Here is a 27,554-nt window from a genome sequence, read left to right as displayed (position 1 = left end):
CTGCAGGGTGGATCACCAGAGGTCAGGGTGGGGGGCATGGCAGAGCAGTCCCAGAACACCCCCTCAGGTTTCCCTATTCCCACCAGAACTTCATCACGGCAGAGGAGCTCCGGCGAGAGCTGCCCCCAGACCAGGCTGAGTACTGCATTGCCCGCATGGCTCCATACCAGGGCCCAGATGCCGCTCCTGGAGCCTTGGACTACAAATCCTTCTCCACAGCCCTGTATGGCGAGAGTGACCTGTGAGCCAGGTGCTCCCCCTCACCCTGCCGTCCCCTCGCTGAGGAGACACAGCGACCAGACCACCCTTCCCGGCCTCCATCTCACGGAGGCTGGGGCAGCCCCAAGCCCCCTCCTCCCGCCAGGGGCTGGCTTGCTGTAGTCCAGTTTTCTCTGACCTGACCTGGTATCTATGCAAAGTGAGCTCTCTCCCTCCCTCCTTCCTCTCTCTTCTCTCCTTTTCTTTTCTTTTGGTGGGAGGGGGGGAAGGGGCAGGATCTCTCTTCTCTCTTAGGTGATTGTCCAAGAGTTCCCCAGCCTGGGGCAGGGGTAATGGTTGAAAGGGGAAGTTTAGAGTAAATCATTCTGGTCTCTTATAAATATATAATATATATATATTTTTTAAACTAAGCTGAGGTGAGACCCTCATAAAATGAAGACTGGCCTCCCTCCCCAAGCCGCACAGCCTCACAATAACCTGTCTCCTCAGCCACGGGCACACCCCCCCACTCCCCACCCAGTGCGTGAGTGCACACACTATTGCCCTTGGCATCCCAGCAGATAAAACTCTTCCCCTCCTCCACAAGGTCTTATTACAGCTTGTTCCCTTCAGGGCCAAAGACCATGTGCCTTGTCTAGGAACCCCCTTGGGTCCAATTCTCTGATGGGACAAAGGGATGAGGAGGCAACCAGGAATCCTCAGAATATGGGTTCATTGGTGACTGCCCCCAGGTTGGGCACCTCCTCGGCGACTTCCAGAGAAGGGCTGCCCTCCGCCTCCTCTTCCTTTAAGCTATTTTGGTTTCTTTTTATCTCTATTCCCTCTCTCCTCGCTTCCCTTTCCTCCCCTCCCCCCTAAAGATGCTTAAAGAGGGATAGATTGCAAGCAGATCAGCTTAGATCATGGTCATTTATTGGTGTTTGGGAGTTTTGGGCTGGGATGGAGAGGAGTGGTGCTAGGGGAGGAAAAGTCACAGAGGATGGGGAATCTGCTGTGTGTCATGAGAATGGGCGTGAGCATTGTGCACTCAGACCCAGCTTGACAGACTACCCCTCACTATGCATCTCACTCTCACTTTGACTGGACTCTGTCCCTCAGCAAGTTTTCTAAGGACCAAAAAATTTAAAAAATTAAAAAATTAAAAAAAAATTAAATCCCCACAAAAAACTTTTAAAATAATTAAAAACTTTCAGAGAGTTACTATTTACTTTATTAACTTACGGATTTATTATATAAATATATATTCACCTAGCAACATATATTTGCCGTCTTTCTTGGTCTTGTAATTAAGATATCAGCTGATTATAATTCCCCTCTGCCCTTCCCTCACCCCTTTATTGTTTTGCCTCTTCCTCTTCGTTGTCTTTTGTCAGGGACTAGTCTTTGGGAATTTCCCCCTGACGGGAGGGTCCAGGGGCCTGGCTTATGGGAAAAAAAGGCTGGGCTGGCTGCTTCTCTGTTTGTGGTTTTGTTCTTTCTTTTTTTGGCGTTCAAGCGCATTAATTTTTTTCTGGAAAAACCTCAACAGGACAATAAAATGTGTAATATTTTTAAGAACGATTTCCAAGATGTACTCTACTTCTGTCTCTCTTTTCTATTTATTTAATGTTTTAGACTCAAGGTCAGATGCCTAGAGGTTTGCAAGGGAAGGAAAATTAATTAGAGCCAGCTCACCAACTACATCCTGGACAGGTAGAATTTGGGGGGGGGGGGTTCAGAAAGTTCCCAAAGCTTAGGTAACCCCAAGGCTGGACGCTTGTCATGGGCAACCCTCTTGGTTAGAGCCTGCACTCCCAGCCCTGCCTGCAGAGGAACTTTGAATCTGGAGCTTTCTTTTAGGGTTTCCCCTGTCGAAGTAGGCCATGGCGCCTCTCTCACTGGACTTTGTCCCCTTCCAAGAAGAAAAGGTTCTAGGAAAAAGTAGCCAGCTCCATCCACTGTAAGAGAAATGGGCAGGAATGAAGCCCCCGGGACCCTCCAAGGATATGGACGTTCTGCTGTTTCCCCCCACCTCCCCCCTTACCTGTCTCTTAGTCATGTAGATTAGCTCTTCCCCCTCACTGAGATGCTGGCTGCAGTGACCTGTCACAGGAAGAGGGAAGCTGAGTGGGGGCCTGTGGGTGTGTCCAGTCACTGCCTGCTAGGGGTGGGTGAGGGGGATGAGGGCCACTTACGGAAGAGGCAGGTGAGCTGGACCACGCATGACACGAAGCGGTCGAGGTCAACCCGCAGGCGACTGTCCCGGTATCGACTGGTGAGCAGCTGGGTCAGCTGGTTGTTAAGCTGAAAGCCTGTGGGGTCGTGAGAGTGGAATGTGAGCTTCTTGTCAATTAGCCGATTTCCTGTTTGTTCCTTGCAGCCAATGAGCCAAAGGAACTGAGGCCCTGGGATGTTTGAAGGAGCCTGGGGGATGCTCTGGGTGCAAATCCTGCCTTAGCCACTGTCACCCGTGTGGTCCTTTGAAGAAGGCTTTGTGACCCTCTGATGCTCAGATACCATCTAGGTGTTTTTTATTCCTGTCAGTATTAAATCCAAGTGTAAAGAGCATAGAGAAGGGGTCTGGAGGCCCGTATTGTAATCCTAGTTGTACTGGTGTCATCGTCACAACTTCACCCAAAGGGTCAAGTGTTAGACGATGGTTGTGACATTCGGGATCTGGCAGGGCCGAGCAGGGCCGAGGTACCCTGTGGGAGCGTCGGGAGTCCTGCATCCCTATGCTTTGTCTGAAGTCCCACAAGCTTACCGGATGGAACAGGGGGCTCCCTTCTCTGGCTTCCCTTGGGAACAGTTAAGGATGCTGGGTTTTGACTGGTTATTCATTTGAGAATAACGCTTGTGATGTCACCCATCACCCGCCTCTACATCCCAACCATCTTGACCCTGGGTTTTTCAAAAAATGGTCTCATCTATGCTCTTGACCTCTGAAAGGCTAGCTGGGGAGCAGGAGGAGGGAAGGAATCGATTCCATCTTGATTCTTGGTTATCCTGGTGTTCACCCCTGCCCAGGACATCTGTAGATGACAGCAGATGCCATCTGCCTCCCCACTTAGACCCACACATACCCGCCGAATTGAGTGCCAGCCTTAGCTCGTGGGCGTTCATGGTCCCAGATTTGTCAGCATCAAACTTGTTGAATGTGGCCTTGGTGAGAGGAAGTTGGCTGTCAGCCCTCTCCCCCAGAGGAGCCCCAGAGGCCGAGATGGTCCCTCCCACCCCTGCTGATGTCTCCCTTAGTGCCACTCACAAAACCATGGCACTCTGCTCCCTCAGGACAGCTCTTACCTGCCATTCTTGGAGTCGATACCACAGCTGCTGGAACTCTGACAGTGTCAGACAGGGCCCTCCTTGCTGCAGGATAGTTGAGGGAATTGTGGAGGGGGGGGACCAGTTACCCTTCTCCCTTCCCCCAAAAAGGCAGCACCCCCTCCCCAATTACAAAACTGCGTAAGGATACTCCGAAACAGCGTATCAGGTGTTCACAGGTCCGGAGCCCGATCTCTCCAGGCGGGTGAGTCCAGGGGCCAGCTGAAAGAGGATCCAGGAGGCCTTAATTTTCAGGTTTTGTTTTCTGGTTTGAAGGAAGTCTTGCAGGACAAGGAGCCCCATTGGTGAAACCCCCAAAACTAGTACCATTTGAGCAATGACTGATGCTAAACTGGAGATAGGACTGGTCCAGGACCTAACTGAAGACTGGGGAGTCCTCTGCCTGCCCCAAGGCCAAGGTTCTGTTCTGGGGGGGGGGGGGGGGGGATGGGAGGGGGTGGCATGTTGTGGAAGAAGGGATTTAGAGCTGAGGAACATGGAGACCTTTGGATCCAGTGTCCTGAGGCCTGGAAAAGGGAGGTGGCTTCACTACATCTGAAGCAGCTTTCTATGGCTTGACTCATCCCAGAGAGGAAACTCTCCTGCAATGACCCGGGGTCATCCGGGGTTGGGGGCTAGTACCCCTCCCAAGGCATGCTTGGCATGGCAGAGCCCCTTTGCCTCTGATGGGCTCAGCCACTTGTCCTCGGGCCTGCCTTGTGGCCAAGGTCTTTATTATAACATAACAGGGTGCCAGGCGTGCTGAGCACTGTACGAATGGCCATGGAGGTGGCACCCAGCTGCCCGTTAACAGCAGCGGTCACCTCCCTGTTCCAGGACCAGGCTTGGATTAGCAGCCGATGACCACATTCCCCATGGCGTTGCCATGGTCCCATGCAATTAATTGGACTTGGTGCCCAAGAAAACCCCATCTCCTACACAGCCGTCAGCCTCCCAAAGTCTAAAACGAGCCATTGTTTGCTTCCCCGCCCGAGTCTCCTGGTGACGCGGCGTATGGCACAGCATCTCCCAGATTTGGGTCCAACGTGACAGGGCCGAGTTGGCGCATTGATCGACTTCACAGCCGAAGCCACGGGTCCTTTACTAGAATGTGCCGTAGGGGCCTCCTGAGTTGGCGTCGAGCCATTTATCCCGACTACGGCATCTCCTACCTCGACGTCTCCACTCTGGCTCCTCCGTATCTTTCTGTGTGTGCGTGTGCAGAAGTGTCTTAGCCTGGGCACTGACTTGTGAGTTCTGGGGCCCTGGCGGCTCGCTGGCGTGATAAGTATTTACAGGAAAGTGCTTGGCACGTGGTGGGGGCTCTGGGAGCACCGATTCCCCTCCCTTTCCCCGCCTCCCGCCCACTACTTGTCCCCGGTGACATCTGACTGGTCAGCCAGGTGGGTGGTCTTTCTCCCTGTCCACTTTCTGTTTGGGGGCCTTGTGCCCTAAGCCAGTCGGGTTTCTCACTGGGTGCCCTCCATCCCTGGTCAAGTGTCCAACATCCTTGTATTTTAAGCCACAGCCCAGAAATCCAACTCCCGTCCTTTAGGGCCTGCTGATCTGCAGAGATTTCAGAACAAACCCCATCCTATTCCCTGAGGTCTTCCGTTCTTCAGGGAGGACTTTGTAACCCCCTCCGTGATTTCTGGGCTCCCCCCACAAGAGTCGCCTGAGGGGCATCAGCAGGCTTTTCTCCACTCCCAGCCTCCTGTGCTCAGGTGGTAGCCCTGCTCCAGGTCTTCAGTCATGGAAAGGCAACAAGGTTCTTCCTGCCTTCCTTTTGGGGTCAGCCTTCTCCCCTCTGACCTCCTGGTTCTTTCTGCCTCCTGGTCAGTGTCTGTGTGGGTACCCCAATTGCTCCCAAGAACCCTCTGTAGCCATGGGCAGGACGTAGTGGGTTTGCACCCAGGTCTTCCGAGCCTGATCCAGTGACCTCCCACCCCGATGCCCGTGGCCTCGTACAGGACTCACCCCAGTCTGCAGGCTCCAGAGCTATGCTGAGTAGGGTCTGCAGCTGGTGCACCCCGATCTCTTCTTCCTGGGGAAAGAAGGCAAGGGGGGGGCATTAAGCCTTCCCTGCCTTTCCCACGGGGAACATCTGTCCCACCTTCCCCTCCGGCTCTCCCTCTGACTCCGTCGTCCCCTCTGCTCCCTCACCTGTCCAGCCAGCTCTTCAAACAGCTGTTCTAGGTCAAACTCCAGGGGGGCCGAGGGGCTCTGGGGGAGAGAAGGCCGTCACCGCCCAGGGCCACGCCCGGGCCCTCCTGAGCACCCCTTGCCCCTGACCCTGCCTCACCTTGAGCACCTGAAGGTCGGCACTGACAGCGTTGTCCATTTCCCTGTGAGGAAGACGGGAGACATCTCAGCACGGCCTCCCAGGAGGTCGGCGGGACGCCCATTTGGGCGAGGGCTGGAGTTGGGGGCTCCAGGTTGGGAAGAGCCCAGTGGGATGGGGATGGGTGCTCGTCTCCCTCGGAGACTTTGGGTCTTCTCTGTAAAATGGGGTCCATGGAGGAGAGTGGGACCAGGGAGCCTCTGGGGGCCTTCAGCTCCGGCCTGGGGTCCGCTGACTGCTCTTTATCAGGGTGCGGCCAGTCGGAGAGCCCGAACACTTGGGCCAAAAGCTGTGATTTTATGGGACCTCAGAGCACTTCTGGGGCAGACCCATCGTTTTACAGAGGGGATAAGAAGTGGGACGGGTCGGGGGGCACCCACGGTCGCCCAGCTGGGGGTTGGGGGGTCAGCGCCGCCTCCGGCTCCCAGGGACAAGGGTGGCTCACATGGCTGCGTGCTGGCGCTCTGTGAAGATGCGCAGCGTGAAGTCGGCCTCCTCTCCCGCGTGGGCGGTGCTGGGGACCACTAGGTAGTGCCCCGGTGCCAGGCGGCAGCGGCGGCTCACGTCCCGGCGGATGCTGAACGGGGACCGGTCGGCCCGCAGAAGGCCGGTCAGCAGCTCCCGGCGCCGGGGGGAGTCCTGCAGGTCCAGGAGCTGGGGGAGGGGAGGTTAGGGTGGATGAGGCTCCCCCCAAACCTCCCTGACACCCCCACCCCAAAGTCCCGGCCCCAGACCCTGACGGGGTCTGCTGAGAGGAGGCTTGTTTTCGATGGCGTTACCTCTTCTGGAATCTGTGGGATAGAAAACGGGTACAGGGTCAAGGCTGACCCCAGCAGCCTCCTTCCTCTCCCCTCTCAGGCCCTGTGTCCCCCCCTCCCAGTTGTTGCTGCGTGCCTCCCCTTTCCCAGTTCTCTGCCCGCTCCGGTCCTCCTAGGTCCCCGTGGCTCCCCCCATTTCCTTGCCCGCACCCTGAAAACGTGAAAGCCCACGGTGAGGTAGGAGACGCCCCGGGCTCGAAGCCGCCTCCGGTTCCTCTGGATCAGGGAGAGGAGCACGGTGCACTTGGGGTGCCTGCCCCCCCACAGACGGCCGTCGTCGTCCTCCGCTTCTTCGTCGGGGTCCTGGAGGGTCAGCTGGAACTGGGGGTTTGTCCAGAAGGTCTCTGTTGGGGGAGAAGGGGGAGGCGGGCTCCATCTCCCACCCAGACTCCCTCATCGGAAGCGCCCGCCCTCGGCCCGCCCTCGGGGCTCACCGCTGCCCGGCTGGCCCCCGCCGGCGTTGAAGCCGCGCACCCAGCGGCCCTGGAAGGTGTGCACGTGCCAGCCGCCCCCCTTGGGCTTTGGTCCCAGCACCTCGGGGCTCAAGGAGCAGATCTGGACTGTGTTGAAGTGCTTCAGAAAGTCATTCAGTTCCATCCTGGGAGGGAGACCCCACGACCTCTTAGCCCCTGCTCTTCCAGGGCCCCCTCCCCTCCCCCTGCGCTCTCCCTGCTGCTTCTCCTTTCCACCCCCTCTTTTCTGCCCCCCTCTCCCCCCCACTCCTTCCCCCCCACCCCCTACCCCCCCATCACAGGCTGTTCCTTCTGGCCCGCTGCTCCCTCCCCTTTTCCATCCTCACTGTCCCCCCTCCATCCCCTCATCTCTGGTCTAATGCACCATCCCTGTCAGCGACTCAGCTCCTCCGCCTTTGCCCCCCCCCCCACCCCCCGAGCCAGGAGTTCCCAGGCATAAGGGTGGGGGGCCTGGGCTGGGGGCTTGGCGCTCACCAGAATTCTCCATCTTCCTTCTTCACCAGCAGAGTCTCTCGCCATTCTTCTGGGAGAGCAGCCCAGCGGGGGCAGCTGCGGGGGAGACGGGGCAGATGAGGAGGGGGGGGGGCAGCCTCCCAGCTCCGGGCCCCCGGCCTTCCCCGGGGTCTGGCCCAGCCCCCCGCCAGGGCCCTCACCTGTCGCTCCACGCCCCGCTCCATTCCACTTGGCCCCATGGGTTGCGAAGTCGTAGGAGCTTGACTTTGGTGAACCCCAGGGACATCTGAGGGGACCACGAAAGGGAGGGGTTACTCGGGCTCAGGCGGCCCCGTCCCCAGTCCCCGGGGCCGGGACTCACCTTGTGGGTGCCTGTGACGGAGTACGCGTGACCTTTCACCAGCCCATCGTCCGTCCTGATCTCGCCCCGATCGCTCTGGCCGTATGGGGGGACGCGGAAGGGCCCAGCGCAGGCGCAAGTGGCGGAGGAGGTGGGCACATACAGGAGGGGGCCACAGGTACGGGAAGGTGAACCAGGGACCGTAAACCAAAGAGGGACGTGGGCACAGCGCTCCAGCCCGCCCCCCTCATCCCGAAACGAGCCGGGGCCCCGGTCAGGTTAGCGCACGAGGGAATGATACGCAGGGGACGAGTGTGGGATGCTCCAGTGGGAAGGGGAAGCTCTATGGGAAGGGGATGCTTTAGGGCATTAAGGCCAAAGGCCCCCTCACCCAGGAAGAGGACCATGGGGAAATACAGTCGAGGAGATTTGTGGGAAGTGAAACATGGGGACGAGCCCACGGGGAAGGACCGGCAGATTGGGGGAAGCACGCGGAGGGGCCACGCCACGAAGCAGGAGAGAAGGGCGCAGGGGCTGCGGGACCGCTCGGGGCCGCCCCTGCAGGGGCTCGGAGGCTCACCAGGGCAGTGGCCCCCACGAGGGACTCCTTGGCCAGGGCGTGCCGGAGAGCGGGGAACACAACGGTCATGTCCGGCTGCAGGTACAGGACCTCCCCGACCCCGCCCGTGAAGTCCACGAAGGCCTCGTTCATGTGGCCGCCGCGCATCACCTCGTAGGAGCCGTGGAGCCTGCGGGAAGACCGAGGCAGCCCCCTCCCCGCCCCTGGAGGGGGGCGGAGGAGGACCGACGGTGGGGGGTTTTAGCGAGACGGGGAGTTAGGGGGGCCTGGGCCTGGGTGCTCAGGGAGGGATCCCCCAGGGTCGGGCAGGCCGAGGCTTCCTGACCATCAACAAAAGCTCGTGCGGAGGGGAGGGGTCTCTGGGTCTGGGAAAGAGGCTATGGGCCCTCAAAAGCTAGGGGAGAGATCTGGAAGGGGCTTAGAGATTGCTGAGGATCAGCGAGGGTCCCCAGGGTCGGGCTGGGGCCAGTGGGCTTTTGAAATCCTCAAGTCACCCAATTTACACGGCCGGTTTCCAAAGCTCTCTCCGAGTGTTATCTCATGGGAGAGCCTTCCTAGGAGTCTTGGGGGCTCAGGCCAGGTCCTGACAGGCAGCAGGGGGCTTCTGGGGGCGGGCGAGGGGCTCCTTACTTGGCGTAGGCCTTCTCCAGCAGCGGGGCCCAGAACTCGGCTCTCTGGGCTGACCGAACAAAGAGCAGCTTCCCGTCCCGAACGGGCAGCCGGTCGTCCACCACCACGTCCACCCAGCGCCCAAACTGCCACAGCTGTGGAGAGCGGGGGGGAGCGGGCAGCCCACCCGGCCCGGGCCCTTCCCTGGCTATCCCGGGCCCTTCCCTGGCTATCCCGGGCCCTTCCCCGGCCGGCCCGGGCCCTTCCCCGGCCGGCCCAGCCTGTGGTCCTGCCCGGCCCCAGAGTCACCCATCACAGAAGCCATCGACATCCTGGCCAAGAGGGGACTGACGGGAGCAACATTTTACACATGTGGAAACTGAGGCCGGGGAGTGTGGGGAAGGGGCTCTCCTGCGCCCATACAGAGCTAGGACCAGAAAAGGCCAGAAGGCGAGTCTTTTAAGGGCAATTCTGTTTCATCCTTTGGACTGGCGTTATTCAAATGGGCCAGATCGGACCGGGCAAGCGCACCTCGGGGGGCTCACACTCCAGTGAGTTTGTTCCACAAACAAGAAATGAATGAATGCAGCTCCCGCAGGCAGCTAGACCCGGGGTGAGTCATCTCGGGGGTTCGCCGGTGCTCTGTCCCCAGCTCCCCTTTGCCCTTACCTGGAAGTGAAAAATTCCTGCGTACCCCCACTGGAAGCTCTGTTGGGGGGGTACCACCCGGTGGAGGAGGCGCGGGTACAGGGTGAGGGAGGCTGCGGCCGCTAGGAACCAGCAGTTACCTGGCAAGGAGGGGAGCAACGGCAGGAATCGGGGGGCTGGCAGAGGCAGGCAGTCCCTGGAGGGGGGTTATGGGAGGAAAGGAAGGGTTTAGGGGGCACAAGTGGGAGGGCTTACCCAGGCGGCCCTGGCACACATCAGTCCGATCCATGTCTTCACAGATGAACTGGGGATTCTGGCAAAACTCCTAAGGGGCAGGAGGCTGTCAGCCCAGAGCCAGGCCCGGCCATCCCGCTCCCCAGAACCAGGCCCAACTATCCCGCTCCCCAGAACCAAGCCCAACCATCCCACTCCCCAGAACCAGGCCCAACCATCCCGCTCCCCAGAACCAGGCCCAACCATCCCGCCCCCCAGAACCAGGCCCAACCATCCCGCTCCCCAGAACCAGGCTCGTCCATCCCGCTCCCCAGAACCAGGCCCAACCATCCCGCTCCCCAGAACCAGGCCCAACTATCCCGCTCCCCAGAACCAGGCTCGTCCATCCCGCTCCCCAGAACCAGGCCCAACCATCCCGCTCCCCAGAACCAGGCCCAACCATCCCGCTCCCCAGAACCAGGCCCAACTATCCCGCTCCCCAGAACCAGGCTCGTCCATCCCGCTCCCCAGAACCAGGCCCGTCCATCCCGCCCCCCAGAACCAGCCCAACCATCCCGCTCCCCAGTCAGGTACAGCCATCCCGCCCCCTGGTGTTTCCCCTTGGCAGCTGGATGCTGAGTTCTCCCTTAGCCAGGAGCCTGAGGCCTGAAGCCTCCTCTTGGAACTAATGACAGAGATGCTGCCGCCTTCTCCAGGATGAAAGAGCCTCCCAACGCTGCCCTCAGGAAACCTGGGGCCCCAAGCAAAGCTGAAGGGGCAGAGAAGGGGGGAAGAGCCGGGATGGCCGGGACCGGGTCCTTGAACGCCTCGACGTCGGTGCCCGACTTCTGCCCCCACCAGACCCCAGCTTGAGTCCCCCCTCCGGGCCAGGACGTGTAGTTTTCCCGACTCCCAGGGCTCCGTCCAAGCCCCCGGGCGCCTCGGGGATCCGGTCTGCCAGGGCCCCCACCCCTTTACCCTCCAGGCCAGGCACAGCCAACTGTTGGGGCTTCCCGACTCACGTGGGGTCTCAGCCACTCCACACCCTTGGCCTTCTCGGAGTTGGGCCCCAGTTGGTCGTAACCCAGGGCAGCGGGTCCGGCCGGGAAGCAGGGGTCCAGGAAAAGGGCCCCCGCCTGCAGGCAGCTCTCCTGGATGGAGCGGTAGCACTGGCCCCGGAAGCAGACGGGGCCCTGCACGGTTTCTCCATCTTCATCCTCTACCAGTTGGATGGTCACCCTCTGAATGGCCATTGGGGATACTCCGGGGCCTGGGGGAGGCCCTTTAAAGCTGGAGGTTGGCAGAAGGGAGGAGCTTCTCTCCCAGGGTTCTCCAAACACCATTAGGGGGCCTGGGGAGGAGCTCGGGGAAGCTCACTAAGGACGGCGGTGCCCAGGGACCTGTGGTCAGTTGGCCTACTTCTGGACATGCTCCAGGCACGGCTCCACCCCTCGTTAATATTAATTGATGGTTGTTGGGGGGAAGTAAGATACACCCTGTGGGTTTCCGGGCCCTCAGTTGTGGCCTGCCAGTGGGACTTAATGAGCTTGGATTTTGGCAGATGGAGAGCAGCGAAGACTGGAGAGCTCTGGAGGAAGCTCGGGGGAGCAGGAACCTGGAGACAGGAAGTGGAGAGAGCGCCAGGCCCGGAAATGGGAAATGGAGAGAGCGCCAGGCCTGGAGTTGGGAAATAGAGAGAATGCCAGGCCCGGAGACAGGAAGTGGAGAGAGCACCAGGCCCAGAGACAGGAAGCGGAGAGAGCGCCAGGCCTGGAGTTGGGAAATAGAGAGAATGCCAGGCCCGGAGACAGGAAGTGGAGAGAGCGCCAGGCCCAGAGACAGGAAGTGGAGAGAGCGCCAGGCCCGGAAATGGGAAATGGAGAGAGCGCCAGGCCTGGAGTTGGGAAATAGAGAGAATGCCAGGCCCGGAGACAGGAAGTGGAGAGAGTGCCAGGCCCAGAGACAGGAAGTGGAGAGAGCGCCAGGCCCAGAGACAGGAAGTGGAGAGAGCGCCAGGCCCAGAGACAGGAAGTGGAGAGAGCGCCAGGCCCAGAGACAGGAAGTGGAGAGAGCGCCAGGCCCAGAGACAGGAAGTGGAGAGAGCGCCAGGCCTGGAGTTGGGAAATAGAGAGAGTGCCAGGCCCGGAGACAGGAAGTGGAGAGAGCGCCAGGCCCGGAAATGGGAAATGGAGAAAGCCCCAGGCTTGGAGTTGGGAAATAGAGAGAGTGCCAGGCCCGGAGACAGGAAGTGGAGAGAGCGCCAGGCCCAGAGACAGGAAGTGGAGAGAGCGCCAGGCCTGGAGTTGGGAAATAGAGAGAGTGCCAGGCCCGGAGACAGGAAGTGGAGAGAGTGCCAGGCCCGGAGACAGGAAGTGGAGAGAGCGCCAGGCCGGAAATGGAAATGGAGAAAGCCCCAGGCTTGGAGTTGGGAAATAGAGAGAGTGCCAGGCCGGAGACAGGAAGTGGAGAGAGCGCCAGGCCCAGAGACAGGAAGTGGAGAGAGCGCCAGGCCTGGAGTTGGAAATAGAGAGAGTGCTAGGCCCGGAGACAGGAAGTGGAGAGAGTGCCAGGCCCGGAGACAGGAAGTGGAGAGAGTGCCAGGCCCGGAAATGGGAAATGGAGAAAGCGCCAGGCTTGGAGTTGGGAAATAGAGAGAATGTCAAGCCCAGAAATGGGTAGTGGAGAAAGCGCCAGGCCCGGAGATGGGAAGTGGAGAGAATGCCAGGCCTGGAGACAGGAAGTGGAGAGAGTGCCAGGCCCGGAAATGGGAAATGGAGAGAGCATCAGGCTGGAAATCAAGAAGATATCTCATCATGAGTTCATATCCAGCCTCAGACACTTGCTAAGTGACCCTCAGTTTGCTTCAGTTTCTACACTTGTAAAACGAGCTGGAGAAGTAAATGGCAAACTCCTCCAGTATCTCTACCAAGAAAACCCCAATGGGGTCCAAGAGATCAGATATCGCTGGATGAGGGGAAGAAAGACCCCAGACCCCAGGAGCAGTCCTGCCTACCATCCTGACCCAAGTTGCTTTTGTTTGTCAGCCATCTCCCACAGTCTTGTTTGTTTTTTCTAGTGAGGCACTTGGGGGTAAGTGACCTGCCCAGGGTCACACACTAGGAGCTCAGGTCCTCTGGCCCCGGTGGTGCACTATCCCCTGGGCCATCTTGTGCCCCCCCCCCCCTTCTGAACCTTTGCGCCGCACTGGGCCTCCTAATCTGCACTGCTTCCTTTGTGGCCGTCCCTGTGCCCCCTCCTGGCTGCTCCCCCCCTTGGATTGCAGCCTCCTCACGGGCAGGAGCCTGGGGGGCCGTTTGCTCTCTGGATCCTCAGCGCCTGACTCACCACACACCCTTCAGAAATGGATTGGGAGAGACCTCAGGGCTCCTCGTTTTACAATAGGCTGGGGAGGAGCAGAAGTCTTGCCTTTGGCCCCTTGGCCTCCTTTCCCAGCCTCCCCTCCTGACCCCCCTCCTCCCCCAGCCTCTTCCCTCCCTGCAGCCTTGTAAACGCTTCTGGTCCACCCCTCCTCCACAGCCTCCTCCCAGAGTCCCAGATTTCAGCCTCGAGTGGGTGAAATTCCGATTCCTCCCAGTGTGGCCCATCCCCTACCCGGAAAGACATCCAGCTTTGCCTGCCCAGGTGCCATGATGGGGACCTCACTTCCTCCTGATGGTGCAAATTTAAAAAGTTCTTGTCACCAATTTTAAAACTTCTCGGTTCCAAATTCTCTCCCTTCCTCCAGCCCTTCACTTCCTTTTGAAGGACACTCACTCAAGGCTGCACAATTCCCAGCGTTCCTTATGTCCTTATATGTTCCTTCAGCTGGCCCTTCACTGTAACTTCCACAGTTCTCGCCCAAGGGCTACTCCCTTCTTCCCAGGCTATGTTCAGATTGCCGATCAGGGAGACAGATGGTCCCCTCGCAGCCTTATCTCGCCCTGGAAATAGAACCGGGTATCGAGCTCCCCAGCGCGAGGCTAGCCAGCCGCCTGTCCCTGACGTTCCCTGACGGTGTTTGCCCTCAGTGTATCTCTCCCAAATTATCGGTGTCCCTTCCGCTGTCCGCATCTCCGAGATATCTCTGTCAAATGTCTCCGAGTGTCTCCTTAGACTTTGCTTGGAATTTCCTGGGTGGAGCTCTCCCTTAATCCCGGGGCTCAGGGACCAGAGAAACAGCAGCCGAGTCCAATTTAGGCAAGTTTTCTGACGATCAGAACTGTTCCAAAGCAGAAGAGGCCGCCTCAGAAGGTAGTGAGCTCCCAGTCCCCGGAGGTCTCCAAGCAGAAGCTCCATGCTCAAATCTGGTTTTTGATCTCGGCACCTCCACTGCTTGTGAGAGCTCGGAGTGGTCGCCACGTGGCTCTGGGCTTGCTTCGCAGGTATGACCCTGCTTGTTCTCAATTTGCCTCAGTTTCCTCTTCTGTCAAATGTGGAAGGTGCCATCTGGTCCACCTCCTTCCTTAGAATATGAGGAATCAAGGGCGGAGACTTGGAACTGAAGAACATTAGAACAATTGTGCTAACACACACGTTATATAAAGGAAGAAACTGAGGGAGAGAGAAAAAAGGAAAGAGCTAAAAGAGAAGAGCTGGAAAGAAACAAGAGAGACAAAGACAGAATGATGCAGAGAGAAGAGCAAGAAGGAGGAAAGGGACAGATGGACGGACCCCGAAAGACAGAGAGAATAATAATAAAGAATCCCTAATGTCTGTGTAGCACCTACTGTGTGCTAAGCCCTTTACAATCATTGTCTCATTTGAGCATCAGAATAAGCCTGGGAGGTGAGTGCTATTCTTAGCTTCATTTGACACATGAGGAAACTGAGGCAAACTGAGATCAAATGACTTGTGCATGGTTGTTGGATTTGAACTCACGGCTTCCTGACTCCGGACCCGGCACCTACTTTCCTCCAAGTGAGAAGAAGGGCAGGGGGGACACCGAGGACCTGGGACATTGTGGCTTGTCCAGAGCCACCCAGATGGCTGCTTAGGGGAAGAGCTGAACCTAGAATGCAGGGCTCCGAAGCTGTCCGGTCTGGCTCATTTCTGCTTTGGAGAAGCGAGAGCCATGTGCATGGGAACGGAGGGCAGGCGAACCTTGGGGTCAGGGAGACCAGGTTTGAATCCTACCTGTAACACTTCCTAGATGAGTCACTTGACTTGAAACCGAGACTCAGTTTCTTCATCTGTGAAATGGAAATAATACTAGGGCTCTCGGCTTCCAAACCTGTTGTGAGATTGTCAAGAGATAATAGATGTAAAAAATCACTTTGCACACTTTAAAGTGCCTCACTAACGTCAGTTTATTAGCAAACCACATTGCTTCTCATTCCATGACAATCTCCATTTGCACTTGGCTTTTTCTGCTGGGCAGGGCCAGCCTTGGAGGAAGGGAGCAACATCCCTTTTCATCTCTCGCTGCCCCTGCGCTTCCCACCAGTTAGCAACACCTGCAGCAGGGCAGCTCTGTGGTTTGCGAAGCCCTTTATTCCCATCTATCTTCTTGGTTAGGTGAGTGAGTCTGATTATCCTCATATTACAGAAAGGGAAACTGAGGCGAAGTGACTTGGGTTATAGATCCTTCCGTGCTCTGCTTAGTGGCCTGGGCAGTACTTGAGGCTCGCTTATGTCTAGTCTTTACTGCCTTGGAAGGAGGAGTGTTAGAAATGGACTGGACTGATTCCTGACCTCGCGAGCCAAGTTTGAAGAGGGGCAGCTGGGTGGCACTGTGGTGGCAGTGCACTGGACTCGGGAGTACAATCCCGCCTCAGATACTTATTAGCTGTGTGAGCCTGAGCAAGTCATCCTAATTAGCCCCCTCAAAAGGAAGGAAAGAAAAAAAGGAAAAGAAAAAGGAGGGGAAAAAGGAAGGGAGGAAGGAAGGGAAAAGAAAAAGGAAGGGAGGGAGGGAAAATAAGGGAAAGAAGGGAAGAAGTGGGAGGGAAGGAGAGAGAAAGGAGGAAAGGAAGGAAGGAAGATCTGAAGAGCTAGTGAGCCTCCTACAGTCCGGCGGTGAGAGTCAAAGCCAATGTGCTGGCAGCTGAACCAACCTTCAAGATCCAGCATGGCTGTAAATAAAAGGCAGCCAAGAGGGTGTAAATTCATCTTCCGTTGTCAACGACGAATTGGGAAGTTGATGGTGGTGAATGTTTGAGAGTGACGGCGTTAGGTTGGACATTTTTCTCTTCCAGGTCTGAGGTGATTTAGGGGAGAGTGTGTCCCCCAGATATTGGTGGGGAGGAGGATGTTAATATTTCTATCACGGCTATATTTTCTTGGACAATATCCCTTTGAAACAACTAGTTGTTGTTCATCGGCTAAATGAAACTGGGATGTTTATCTCTGACGAGATTGGTGGGAACACACCAGAATACAAAGACAGAGCCAAGAGCATCAGGAGACCCTCACTACCCTTTAGGAGTACCTCCGAGAACCTTGAAAGGGAAATACAGTTGCTCTTCTTGTTCTGGGGGAACCTGACTTGCCAGTGTCAGTGGGAGTTGCAATAAAGATCCCCAGAGCTTGTACACATAGTGAGCTTTCTGAGACCTATGTTTGGTGCTGCTACAATAAATAGAGTGCTGGGTCTGGAGCCAGGAAGACTCATCTTCCCGAGTTAAATTCCAGCCTTGGACAATTCCAGCAAGTCATTTCACTGTTTGCCTCGCGTTCCTCATCTGTAAAATGAGCTGGAGAAGGAAAGGGCAAAAGCACGCCAGTGTCTTTCCCTAGAAAATCCCAAATGGGGTCATGAAGAAACACATACGACTAAAACCACCACCATTTTGTAGCAGCTTCCTGAAAATGGACTCTCTCGAACCAGAATTTTCATTTTCGGATACCCTAGTTGACGCTCCTCTATGGAGAAAAAGCAATTTCCCTCTCTATGTTGTTTTAGACTTTGTAAGTCAAATTCCTTTTGGAATTCATCTCTGCCTAGTTGATTGTTGAAGTTTTGACACTTCATGTAGGAATAAATCTTTTAAAAATATCAACTACTAATAAAATAAGACTAATATGACGTGTATGGATTTTGTCTCCCTGAAATGACAAACGTCTAGTTGAGAAATACTCATGTTTTCCTTCAGCTTTTAAAGAGGCCTAGGTGCAAAAGATAGGGTGTCAAGTCTAGAGTTTGGAGAGCAGAATTCAAATTCGGCCTCCAGACACTTGCCAGCTGTATGACCCTGAGCAAGACATCGTTTGCCTCAGTTTTCTCATCTGCAAAATGAGTGAGAAGAAAATGGCAAAATACTCTGGCATTTTTGTCAAGAATACTCTAGATGGGGCATCTAGGTGAAGCAGTGGATAGAGCACCAGCCCTGAAGTCAGGAGGACCTGAGTTCAAATCTGGTCTCAGACATTTAACACTTTCTAGCTGTGTGACTCTGGACAAGTCACTTAACGCCAATTACCTCAGCAAAAAACAAACAAATAAATAAATAATACCCTAGATGGGGCCACCAAAAGACATGATTGAAATGACTGAACAATGACAACAGGCTGCATTCAGGCAAGGGGGAAAGACTGCTGTAAGCCTTCCAATGGAGACAAGCTTCCTTCGACCATTTGAATGAACATCCAGTTCTGGTTCAGCAACCAATTAAAAGTCGATTTCTTCTCTACATGGTTAGCAGACTAGAAGCAGACATAGACTATCTGCATCCGCTCTGAAAGGATGAGCAGGGGCCTTCCATTTCAATTTATCAGGCTCTTTCTGGAGCTCGCCAAGCTTCCCCACAATTTTGTGGCCACAACTGCAAATGCCCTAAGGGCGGGGCTCCTGTCAGTGTGGCTCCCACTGAATACAAAATGATGGAAGCCAGAGCAGGTAACTGGCTAAAATGAAGATCGTGGCGCAGATTTGCAAAGACAATATTTGGAAAAGCTCAGAATGAGCAGAGACTGCTGATGGAAGCGAAGGACACTAAAGATATTGAGAGAGTTTGGGAGGGGTCATATTTAGGGAGATCCAAAGAAAGTATAGAATCACTACCTGGCATATCTGACGCAGAGACAGAACAGGGCTGTTCAATTCTAATTTTCCCATGGTGTTTGTTCTATGTCCAAGAGAATGACTTTTGTTCTGGAAATGGCAGAATAGAAATGACTCATAGGGAGTTGCCCAAGATAAATAAAGGAGATAGTAAGAGTGCACCTAATTGCCCTTTGCAAGGGTGCGGGTCAATAGAATTTATCAATCAAGTCAACCCATCCCGGTTAAAGTGCCCACAAGATGGTACTCTGATACCCAAATACCATGGGAACATCTCCAAGGAGTCAATAAGAGATATGAACGAGGTGTGGATAAACAGAGTCTGAGATGGAAAGAGTCTTTGGCCAATATAGAAGTCTTTGAAAGACAGTCAAGGCAAGAAACATTTATTTAACTGTTTGCTTTGCTCTAGATACTCTGCTCAGTGATGGTAGAAACACACTACTGGGGGCTCATGAAATATTATCAAAACTATGCTCCGGCCTGTTTACCACTGGAATCCAGAGAGGAAACATAGTATCTTCTCTCTAGGAACCCAACCTTTCAGGGCAAGGGTGGGGGGAAGAGTTGGGAGTATACCTCCAGAGTATGTGCTACATTTTGATCACTATAAGCGCCCTGGCCCAAATGAACCACGTTCTCAGCTTTTGAAAGAACTGATAGGGGTAGCTAATTGGTGTAGTGGATGGAGCAGCAACCCTGAAGTCAGGGGGACCCGAGTTCAAATCTGACCTCAGACATGAACACTTCCTGGCTGTGTGACCCTGGGCAAGTCCCTTAACCTCAATTGCCTCAGCAAGGAAAAAAAAAAAAAGAACTGAGAGATGGGATTGCTCGGACACTGCCAGTGGTATTGAAAGAATACAACAAACAGGCGAGGAGGACTAGTAGATTCAGTTTTTTTCAAAAGAGCAAAGAGAAAAGTCTTCCGATTATAGTTAGCTTAACTTCATTTCCTGGGAAAATCCTGGAAGGGATCGTTGGTTGGCAAATATCTAGAAAAGAAAACAGTGATTACAAAGAGGCTGCCTGGCTTCATCAAGTCCAGGTTATGTCAAAACAACTCCATTTCTTTTTTTGGCAGGATTAGCAAACCAGTACAAACCAGTTTGCCTAATCACTCGGGAACAATTTACCTAGATTTCAACAAATCTTTTGATAACCTATCTCCTACTAGCCTTGTGGAGAACATGGAGAGATGAGATTTTCATTTTTTTTTAAGTTTAATCTGCATTAATATTTTCCCATTACTATTTTTTAATGTCAGCTTTTTATTTTCAAAATCTATGCAAAGATAGTTTTCAACATTCATCCTTGCAAAATCTTGTGTTCCAAAGTTTTCTCCCTCCCTTCCCTCTCTCTCCTCCCCTAGATGGCAAGTAATCCAATATATGTTAAACGTGCAATTCTTCTGTACGTTATTTCCACACTTGTCCTACTGCCCAAGAAAAATCAGATGAAAAGGGAAAAAAATGAGGAAAAAAAAGCAACAACAAAAAAGGTGAAAATACTATGTTGTGATCAGTGAGATGGGGATTTTTACAATCCAATGGATTCCAAACTAGTCGGATGGTCAGACTCTGAGTGATTTGGGAGCCACGAGTATCTGAAAGACTATCACGGGGCAGAGAAATGAACCTTGTTCTATCTGGACCTTAAAGAGTAAAACTTGGAGCATTGAGAGGAAGTTTAAAAAGAAAGTTTTAGGTTCAATTTCCTAACACAGACTTATCCTGAAGGGCAGTGGACTACCTGAGGAAGTAGTGAATCCCGGAGCAACCTTGGAGGTCTTCAGACAGAGGCTGGATAACCATTTGTCAGGTAGGCTGTGGTGGGGATTCCTTTCAGGACTGGGGGGGGGGGGGAAGGGGGTGGTCCCTAAGGTTCCTTCCAGCTCTCATCTGCTATTCTGTACCCACATAAATAAAAACAAAGTAAAACAAAATCATCTGGAGGTGTGTGCCAGGCGAGAGACATTGCTTGTGCAAATACATATAGGTGGGAAATGGACTATCTCCTACAGAGAAAAACTAGAAAGCCTGGGAGAAACAGTATATTAAGGAGAATAATAGGAATTAAAACTGGAAAGGTAGGTGAGTCACATAGTAGAGGGCCCACTTACCCCAAATAGGGTAAAGAACTTGTCTAAGGTGACATGGTGAGTTAGTCTCAGTATCTTCCCCACTCCTTGGAAAAAAGCCCTAAAAAACTCCTCTGTTCAGACATTCTAGAGAAGAGGTATACCATAGACTCCCCCTATCTCCAGCTTGAAGGTCTGGCCACTCCCAGAATTCCCAAGTGGCAGCGAACCAGGACCCATTATAAGGACCTTTGTGGAATTGAGCACCAAAGGCAAAGGATCCCCATGTGGAGCTGGGGATTCCTTGAATCAGAGTCTCCCAGTCTCCATTGGAGACGGGGCTTCGTCTACACATGTCCCTGGGAGTGGTGGCTCCGACATTCATACTGGGGGAATAAATGACTAATAGCAGAGCCTTTCACGGGGGAGGAGGGCACAGGAAGGAGAAGCTAGGAGTACATTTCCTCTGACTCAGACTTTGCCACAAAAAGACTTCAGAATTTTAGGAAAAGAATCCTTTTGTATACCGTCTCCAAAGGGCCACCTCCCAGCCGGGGCCCTGGTTGGGGCTCACGTGGCTCCAGATTCATCCTGACCCCAAAGAAGAGAGTCAGAGACCACTCTTCCTGTCCCGTTACCCCTTACTCCAGAATTTCTCTGGAGATATGGCTTAAACAAAGCTTTAGTATAAATGTCTGTCTGGGGAATCTCCACAAAGAGGAAGATGGGCTCCCTTCTAGAAAAAGTTCTCGGTCAAGACCGTGATTTATTTCTTCCACTACAGAAGGTTCTAAGGATAAATGGAGGAAATAAAAAACTCAGCCAATTATGTTCATTCTACTCCCCAGAAAGATACGTGATAGTACCTCCCCTCCAGAGTTTGCATTCTGTTGGAGAAGATCATGGAAGTTCTCGGAAAGAAATGCTGAGATTCTAGGAGGGGCAGAGCTAAAAAGGGGCTGCGTTCCAGGCAGCCCTTTAAGGCTTGGGAAACGGCCTTATAAATATCATCTCCTGCTCTTTTGAGGATAACAAGAATTAGAATTTGAGGGGACGTCCATCAATTGGCAAATGGCCGAACATATGGATGCAATGAAATATTATTGTGCTACAAGAAATGACCAGCAGGGTGATTTCAGAACAACCTGGAAAGACTCACATGAACTGATGCTGAGTGAAGTGAGCAGAACCAGGAGATCACTGTATACAATAAGAGCAACATTGTATGCCAATCAATCACAATAGATTTAGGTCTTCTCAATAATACAATGTTCCAAGATAGTTCCAATAGACTCATGCTGAGAAATGCTATCCACATGCAGACAAGGAAGGATAAGAATCTGAACATGAAGCAAAGCAGACTGTTTTTTCACTTTGTTTTTGTTGTTTTTTTTTTCTTTAGTCTGTTTCTTCTTTCACAACTGTAACATAAGAAAATATGTTTTACATGATTGCATATAAATAATCTCTGATTTTTTACTGTTTTGGGAAAAGGGAGGGGAGGGCAGGAGAAAAATTTGGAACTCAAAATCTTCTAAAAATGAATGCTAAAAATGTCATTATATATATTATTTAATTGGGAATATAATTGGGAAACATAAAATAAATATCTCGCTTGATACTCAAAACAACACTATGAGGCAGGTGCTATTGTTATCATCCCCATTTGATAGATGAGGAGACTGAGGCAGAAAAGGTAAAATGATCTGCCCGGGGTCACACTGCTCTAGTAAGGGTTTGAAGGAGATTTCAACTTGTCTTCCTGGCAGTAAGCCCAATACTGTGGGCACCGTAGCCCTCCCTAGCTGGGAGAGGGAAGTGATGTGAAATAAGATTGGAAATAGAGATTACAGAAATCTTTAACTGCTAGGCTGAGAAGTGCGTGCTTTATCTTAGCAGCAATAGGGAGATCAGGGAGAAGACACTTTATAGCATTTGACAAAACAAAATTCATTGGGTGACATCAAAGGCCTGGAAGCTCCAGACATAATGAGAAAATAATGAAGGGATATATAGCATCACCAGACCTCAGACTCTGTTATGAAAGAGTAATCATCAAAACGAGTTGTTCTGAGTAGAAAACAGAGAAGGAAACTGGCAGAACAAAGCAGAGAAGGAAAAAACAACCCCAATTCTTTACAATGGGCCAGTGTTTGCTCAGCCCAGGGACGCCCATTGCGACAGGAAGAACCCCCTTTTTGACAAGAACTGGAAAGCATTGTGCCTTAAATTCACTTTTGGCCAGAAACTGGCCAGCCGTGGCCGATGGGCCAAATCCAGCCCACCGCCTCTTTTTGCAAGGCTGGAACTAAGGATGGCTTTGACATTTCTAAATGAAGTTTATTATCTTTTAAAATGTTGTTCTTCCATTGTTTCCGAGGCTTCTTCGTGATCCCTTTTGGGATTTTCTTGGCAGAGATATTGGAGAGCTTTGCCATTTCCTTCCCCAGAACATTTTGCAGATGAGAAAACTGAGGCAGATAGAGTGAAATGACCTGTCCAGAGTCCCACAGCAAAGTAAATATCTGAGGCCATATTTATACGGAGGTCTTCCTAACTTCAAGCCCGGGGCTATCTCTACGGATTTGTTTCCATCACAGCATGGGAGTCTAGACCAGCCTTATCTGATTTAGCCGGCACTGATGTCACCTCTGAATCTGAGGGACCAAAACTATGAAGGTGCAGAGTCAGCCAGATGGATAAAACCAGGGGATCTGGGCTTTGGAAGGCCCGTGTTCACATCACCCCCCTGATGCCCACTTTAGGACTCTGAGGAAAACACCTAAGCTTCCTGTCCTGGAAAGGGAGAATGATAATGGCCTGTCCCTCTCAGAGTAAGCTGTAAAGTAAAATGAGAAAAGGTTTGTAAAGCACGCTACCTGAAGCCTTCGAGTTTTGCCGTGCTACTGTTGTTGTTGTGGCTGTTATACTCCAGAATTCCGGCTGCTGCAGGGGTGTGCTTGTGGCTGTCTGTGCTTCCTTCTCCAAAATGACCATATCAGGGAGGCAATGCCAGGACCTACAAGTGACTTGGATTTAAGGAAGGCAGGCTTGTACAGAGTCACCATCTAGGGCCAGTGGCAGGGCAGAAATGGGCGGCACGCAGTGGAAATCATCGGCCTTTTTCAGCTAAGGTCTTCAATGGGTCTCGGTTTGACTTTGGCGATGTCCAGTCAGTGATTATATTAGATAAGATTGAGTCAAAGAACGGCCTCTTACCCAGTCAAAAAAAATGAAAGAAGGAAGGATAGGAAAGAAAGTAGAAAGAAAGGAAGGAAGCAGGGAGGGAAGAAAGAGGGAAAGAAGGAAGGAGGGAGGGAAGAAAGAGGGAAAGAAGGAAAGAGGGAGGGAAGAAAGGAAGGAAGGAAAAGAAAGGGAAAGAAGGAGGGAGGGAAGAAAAGAGGAAGGGAGGGAGAAAAAAAGGAAGGGAGGGAAGGAAGGAAGGAAGGAAAAGAAAGAAAGAAGGGAAGGAGGGAAGAAAGGAAAGAAGGAAAAAGGGAGAGAAGAAAAATTTTGGAAGGGGGACACTCCCAATGTTTCTGGCCAAAAGAGAAACAATTGTTATTTACATTCACTCTGAGGCAATCAGGGTCTGAAATATGATGAAACAGGGCTTGGCCTGGGACCTTTTGTTGACCAATCAATGAGAACCAGAGTGATTTGGATTTAAGGCATGGTTCTTTCTCTCTTTTGTTTTAAACTTTTTCTTTTCTTTTTTTTTATTATAGCTTTTTATTTACAAGATATATGCATGGGTAATTTTTCAGCATTGACAGTTGCAAAACCTTTTGTTCCAACTTTTCCCCTCCTTCCCCCAGATGGCAGGTAGACCAATACATGTTAAATATGTTAAAGTATATGTTAAATACAATATATGTATATATGTCCATACAGTTATTTTACTGTACAAGAAAAATTGGACTTTGAAATAATGTACAATTAGTCTGAGAAGGAAATCAAAAATGCAGGTGGACAAAAACAAAGGGATTGGAAATGCTATGTAGTGGTTCACACTCATTTCCCAGAATTCTTTTGCTGAGGGTGGTTGTATTCATAATTGAACAAATGGAACTGATTTGGTTCATCTCATTGTTGAAGAGGGCCATGTCCATCAGAATTGATCATCATATAGTATTGTTGTTGAAGTATATGATCTCCTGGTCCTGCTCATTTCCTTCAGCATCAGTTCCTGTAAGTCTCTCCAGGCCTTTCTGAAATCATCCTGCTGGTCATTTCTTACAGAACGATAATATTCCATAACATTCATATACCACAATTTATCCAGCCATTCTCCAATTGAGGGGTATCTACTCACTTTCTAGTTTCTGGCCACTACAAACAGAGCTGTCACAAAATTCTTGCAGGTCTCTTCTTTAAGATCTCTTTGGGATACAAGCCCAATAGTAACGCTGCTGGATCACAGGGTATGCACAGTTTGATAACTTTTTGAGCATAGTTAAAAATTAGTCTCCAGAATGATTGGATGTATTTACAATTCCACCAACAAAGTATCAGTGTCCAGTTTTCCCACATCCCCTCCAACATTCACCATTATCTTTTCCTGTCATCCTAGCCAATCTGAGAGGTGTATAGTGGTATCTCAGTTGTTTTAATTTGCATTTTTCTGATTAATAATGACTTGGACCATCTTTTCATTTGGCTAGAAATAGTTTCAATTTCTTCATCTGAAAATTGTTCATATCCTTTGAACATTTATCAATTGGAGAATGGCTTGATTTCTTATAAATTAGAATCAGTTCTTTATATATTTTGGAAATGAGACCTTATCAAAACCTTTGATTGTAAAAATGTTTTCCCAGTTTATTGCTTCCCTTGTAATCTTGTCTGCATTAGTTTTGTTTGGCCAAAAGCTTTTTAATTTGATATAATCAAAATTATCTATTTTGTGATCAATAATAATCTCAAATTCCTTCCTCCTCCACAGGTCTGAGAGGTAAACTATCCTATGTTCCTCTAATTTATTTATAATCTCATTCTTTATGCCTAGGTCATGAACCATTTTGACCTTATCTTGGTGTACAGTGTTTGTTTGTTTTTTTTACTTTTGTAGAGTTTATTAGACCTGGGAAATACCTTCCTCTGGTTCTCAATTTTTTAATTTCATCAAATATATATAGCCAATATTTTATAAATAACCTTAAACTTTACAAAGTTTTATATATGTTATCTCATTTGACTGTAGCAACTTTGTGAGTTAGAAATTTTTATTTTACAGATGGGCTTAGAGGGTTAAGAAAATTGTCTGAATTATCTGAATTGTCTATCCTAATATAAGTAGCAATTGTCTACTGTAGAATTGGAGCTCAGGTCTTCTGGATCAAAGGTGTAGCATACTATACCCCCTACCATCCTCCAACATTATTATTAAAGTACTTCTTGATGGATTAGGGCAAAAAAAAATAGTTTTTTTCTTAACAACCTGCAGTTTGTTAATTCTGCTTGAAAAAGCACTAATCAAAATACTTTTGGTAAGGTACTAAGTCTGCAGTCAAAAGAAAACTGGACTGAACTATTTTTTAAAATAACTTTTTATTGACAGAATCCATGCCAGGGTAATTTTTTACATTATCCCTTGCACTCACTTCTGTTCCGATTTTTCCCCTCCCTTCCTTCCCCAGATGGCAAGCAGTCCTTTACATGTTAAATAGGTTATAGTATATCCTAGATACAATATATGTGTGCAGAACCAAACAGTTTTCTTGTTGCACAGGGAGAATTGGATTCAGAAGGTAAAAATAACCCGGGAAGAAAAACAAAAATGCAAGCAGTTTATATTCATCTCCCAGTGTTCTTTCTTTGGGTGTAGCTGCTTCTGTCCATCCTTGATCAATTGAAACTGAATTAGCTCTCTTTATCAAGGAGATCCATCAGAATACATCCTCATACAGTATTGTTGAGGTATATAATGATCTGCTCATTTCACTTAGCATCAGTTCATGTAAGTCTCGCCAGTCCTCTCTGTATTCATCCTGCTGGTCATTTCTTACAGAACAATAATATTCCATAACGTTCATATACCACAATTTACTCAACCATTCTCCAATTGATGGGCATCCATTCATTTTCCAAGTACAGTGTTAAGTGTGGGTCAATGCCTAGTTTCTGCCATTCTAATTTCCAATTTTCCCAGCAGTTTTTGTCAAACAGTAAATTCTTATCCCCAAACCTGGGGTCTTTGGTTTTTTTCAAAACCTAGATTATTGAAGTTATTGACTATTTTGTCCTTTGAACCTAACCTATTCCACTGATCAACTAGTCTATTTTTTAAGCAATACCAAATGGTTTTGGTGACCACTGCTTTATAAGCTTTTTATTTTCAAAACATATGCATAAATAGTATTCAACATTCACCCCTGCAAAACTTTGTTTTCCAAATTTTTCTCCCTCCCTTTCCCCACTCCCTCTCCAATATGTTAAACGTATGCAGTTCTTTTATACATATATTCCCAAAATTATCATGCTGAATAAGAAAAATCAGATCAAAAAGGAAAAAAGTGAGAAAGAAATGCAAACAAACAACAACAAAAAGAGTGAGAATGTTTTGTTGTGATGCACACTCAATTCCCACAGCCCTCTCTCTGGGTGCAGATGGCTCACTCCATCTCAAGACCAATGGAACTATAAGACAGGGTTCTTAAGAAAGTAATCTAGACTGTGATGTTCAAGATAACTTGTGAGGTTTCAGCAACCAAAATTGGTATTCCTTGGACAGAGCACCCACAGGAAGGGGAAAAAAAAGAAGGGAAAAAAAGAAAGAATGGAAGGAAGGAAGAAAAAAAGAAGGAAAAAAACAAAGAAAAAAAGATATTCAGAGAAATGTTTCTACTTTGTTCTTGTTACATCTTTGAACTAAATATCCCATTTTATAAAGTAATCAGTTTTAAGTGTTGAAATTAATTGGAAGCCTAGTCACTGGTGCCTAATCAGGATCCTAAACTGAAGGCAGAAATTAAAAAAAAAACAAAACATTCACAAGTCCCTCCGGATACTCTACACCCCTCATGGGTAAATGCCATCTATCTGGCCATGGGAGAGTGGGGCACAACTTACTCTCTACAGTAATAATTAGAGAAATGCAAATAAAAGCAACTCTGAGGTTCATACCCATTAGACTTGGAAATCAGAAAACCACAAATGTTGTGGGGCTAAGGGAAAACATACACACTTATACATTGTTGGTGTAACTGTGAATTGGTCCAGCCATTTTGGAAAACATTTTGAAGCTACTCCCCAAAATCTATTAAGCAGTGTTTGCCCTTTGGACAGTTTTTAGTCCTCCACTTCCAAAGAAATCAAAGAAAGGTTAAAAGAAACCATACATATAAAAATACTTATAGCACCTCTTTTCATAATAGCTAAAAACTAGAAACAAAAGGGATGCCTCTCTTCTGGGGAATAGCTAAATAAATTATAGTATGTAATAAATAAATTATGAATGCAACAGACTATTTTTTTAA

The 27,554-nt window shown here is 50.6% G+C and overlaps 2 protein-coding genes across 6 annotated transcripts in view; one reads left to right on the top strand and one right to left on the bottom strand.

Moving 5' to 3' along the window:
- Positions 1–1,779, top strand: part of ACTN4 (actinin alpha 4) — a 79,581-nt gene extending 77,802 nt beyond the window's left edge. For all 5 annotated transcript variants that reach the window (XM_051989086.1, XM_051989085.1, XM_051989087.1 and 2 more), the window contains one exon: positions 87–1,779. In XM_051989086.1, coding sequence (XP_051845046.1) covers positions 87–245 — 159 coding nt within the window. In that variant the 3' untranslated portion in view covers positions 246–1,779. The remainder of the gene's footprint in view (positions 1–86) is intronic.
- On the bottom strand, positions 1,528–12,381 carry CAPN12 (calpain 12). The gene is made up of 21 exons (XM_051989088.1): positions 11,020–12,381; positions 10,040–10,109; positions 9,806–9,924; positions 9,158–9,291; positions 8,528–8,696; positions 7,969–8,043; positions 7,808–7,893; positions 7,629–7,703; positions 7,116–7,279; positions 6,832–7,025; positions 6,643–6,654; positions 6,309–6,517; positions 5,825–5,867; positions 5,686–5,745; positions 5,500–5,566; positions 3,674–3,744; positions 3,502–3,567; positions 3,282–3,360; positions 2,394–2,510; positions 2,243–2,301; positions 1,528–2,156 (listed from the first exon to the last, which is right to left on the bottom strand). Exons 1-21 carry the CDS (start codon positions 11,338–11,340, stop codon positions 2,130–2,132), a joined length of 2,217 nt encoding a protein of 738 aa, XP_051845048.1. The 5' UTR covers positions 11,341–12,381; the 3' UTR covers positions 1,528–2,129.
- Between the last annotated feature and the right edge of the window lie 15,173 nt (positions 12,382–27,554).

Source organism: Antechinus flavipes, chromosome 3, assembly GCF_016432865.1.
Source record: "Antechinus flavipes isolate AdamAnt ecotype Samford, QLD, Australia chromosome 3, AdamAnt_v2, whole genome shotgun sequence".
Taxonomy (NCBI): Eukaryota; Metazoa; Chordata; class Mammalia; order Dasyuromorphia; family Dasyuridae; genus Antechinus; species Antechinus flavipes.
The sequence above is the reverse complement of the archived record's forward strand: the minus strand, read 5'-3'. Positions and strand labels throughout refer to the sequence as shown.

Coding starts and splice junctions, on each gene's coding strand:
- CAPN12 (XM_051989088.1), bottom strand. CDS start 11,340: ATGGTGTTTGGAGAACCCTGGGAGAGAAGCTCCTCCCTTCTGCCAACC. Junction 9,292..9,805: donor CAGGAATTTTTCACTTCCAG/GTAAGGGCAAAG, acceptor CGCTCTCCACAG/CTGTGGCAGTTTGGGCGCTG. Junction 2,157..2,242: donor TCTACATGACTAAGAGACAG/GTAAGGGGGGAG, acceptor TTTCTCTTACAG/TGGATGGAGCTGGCTACTTT.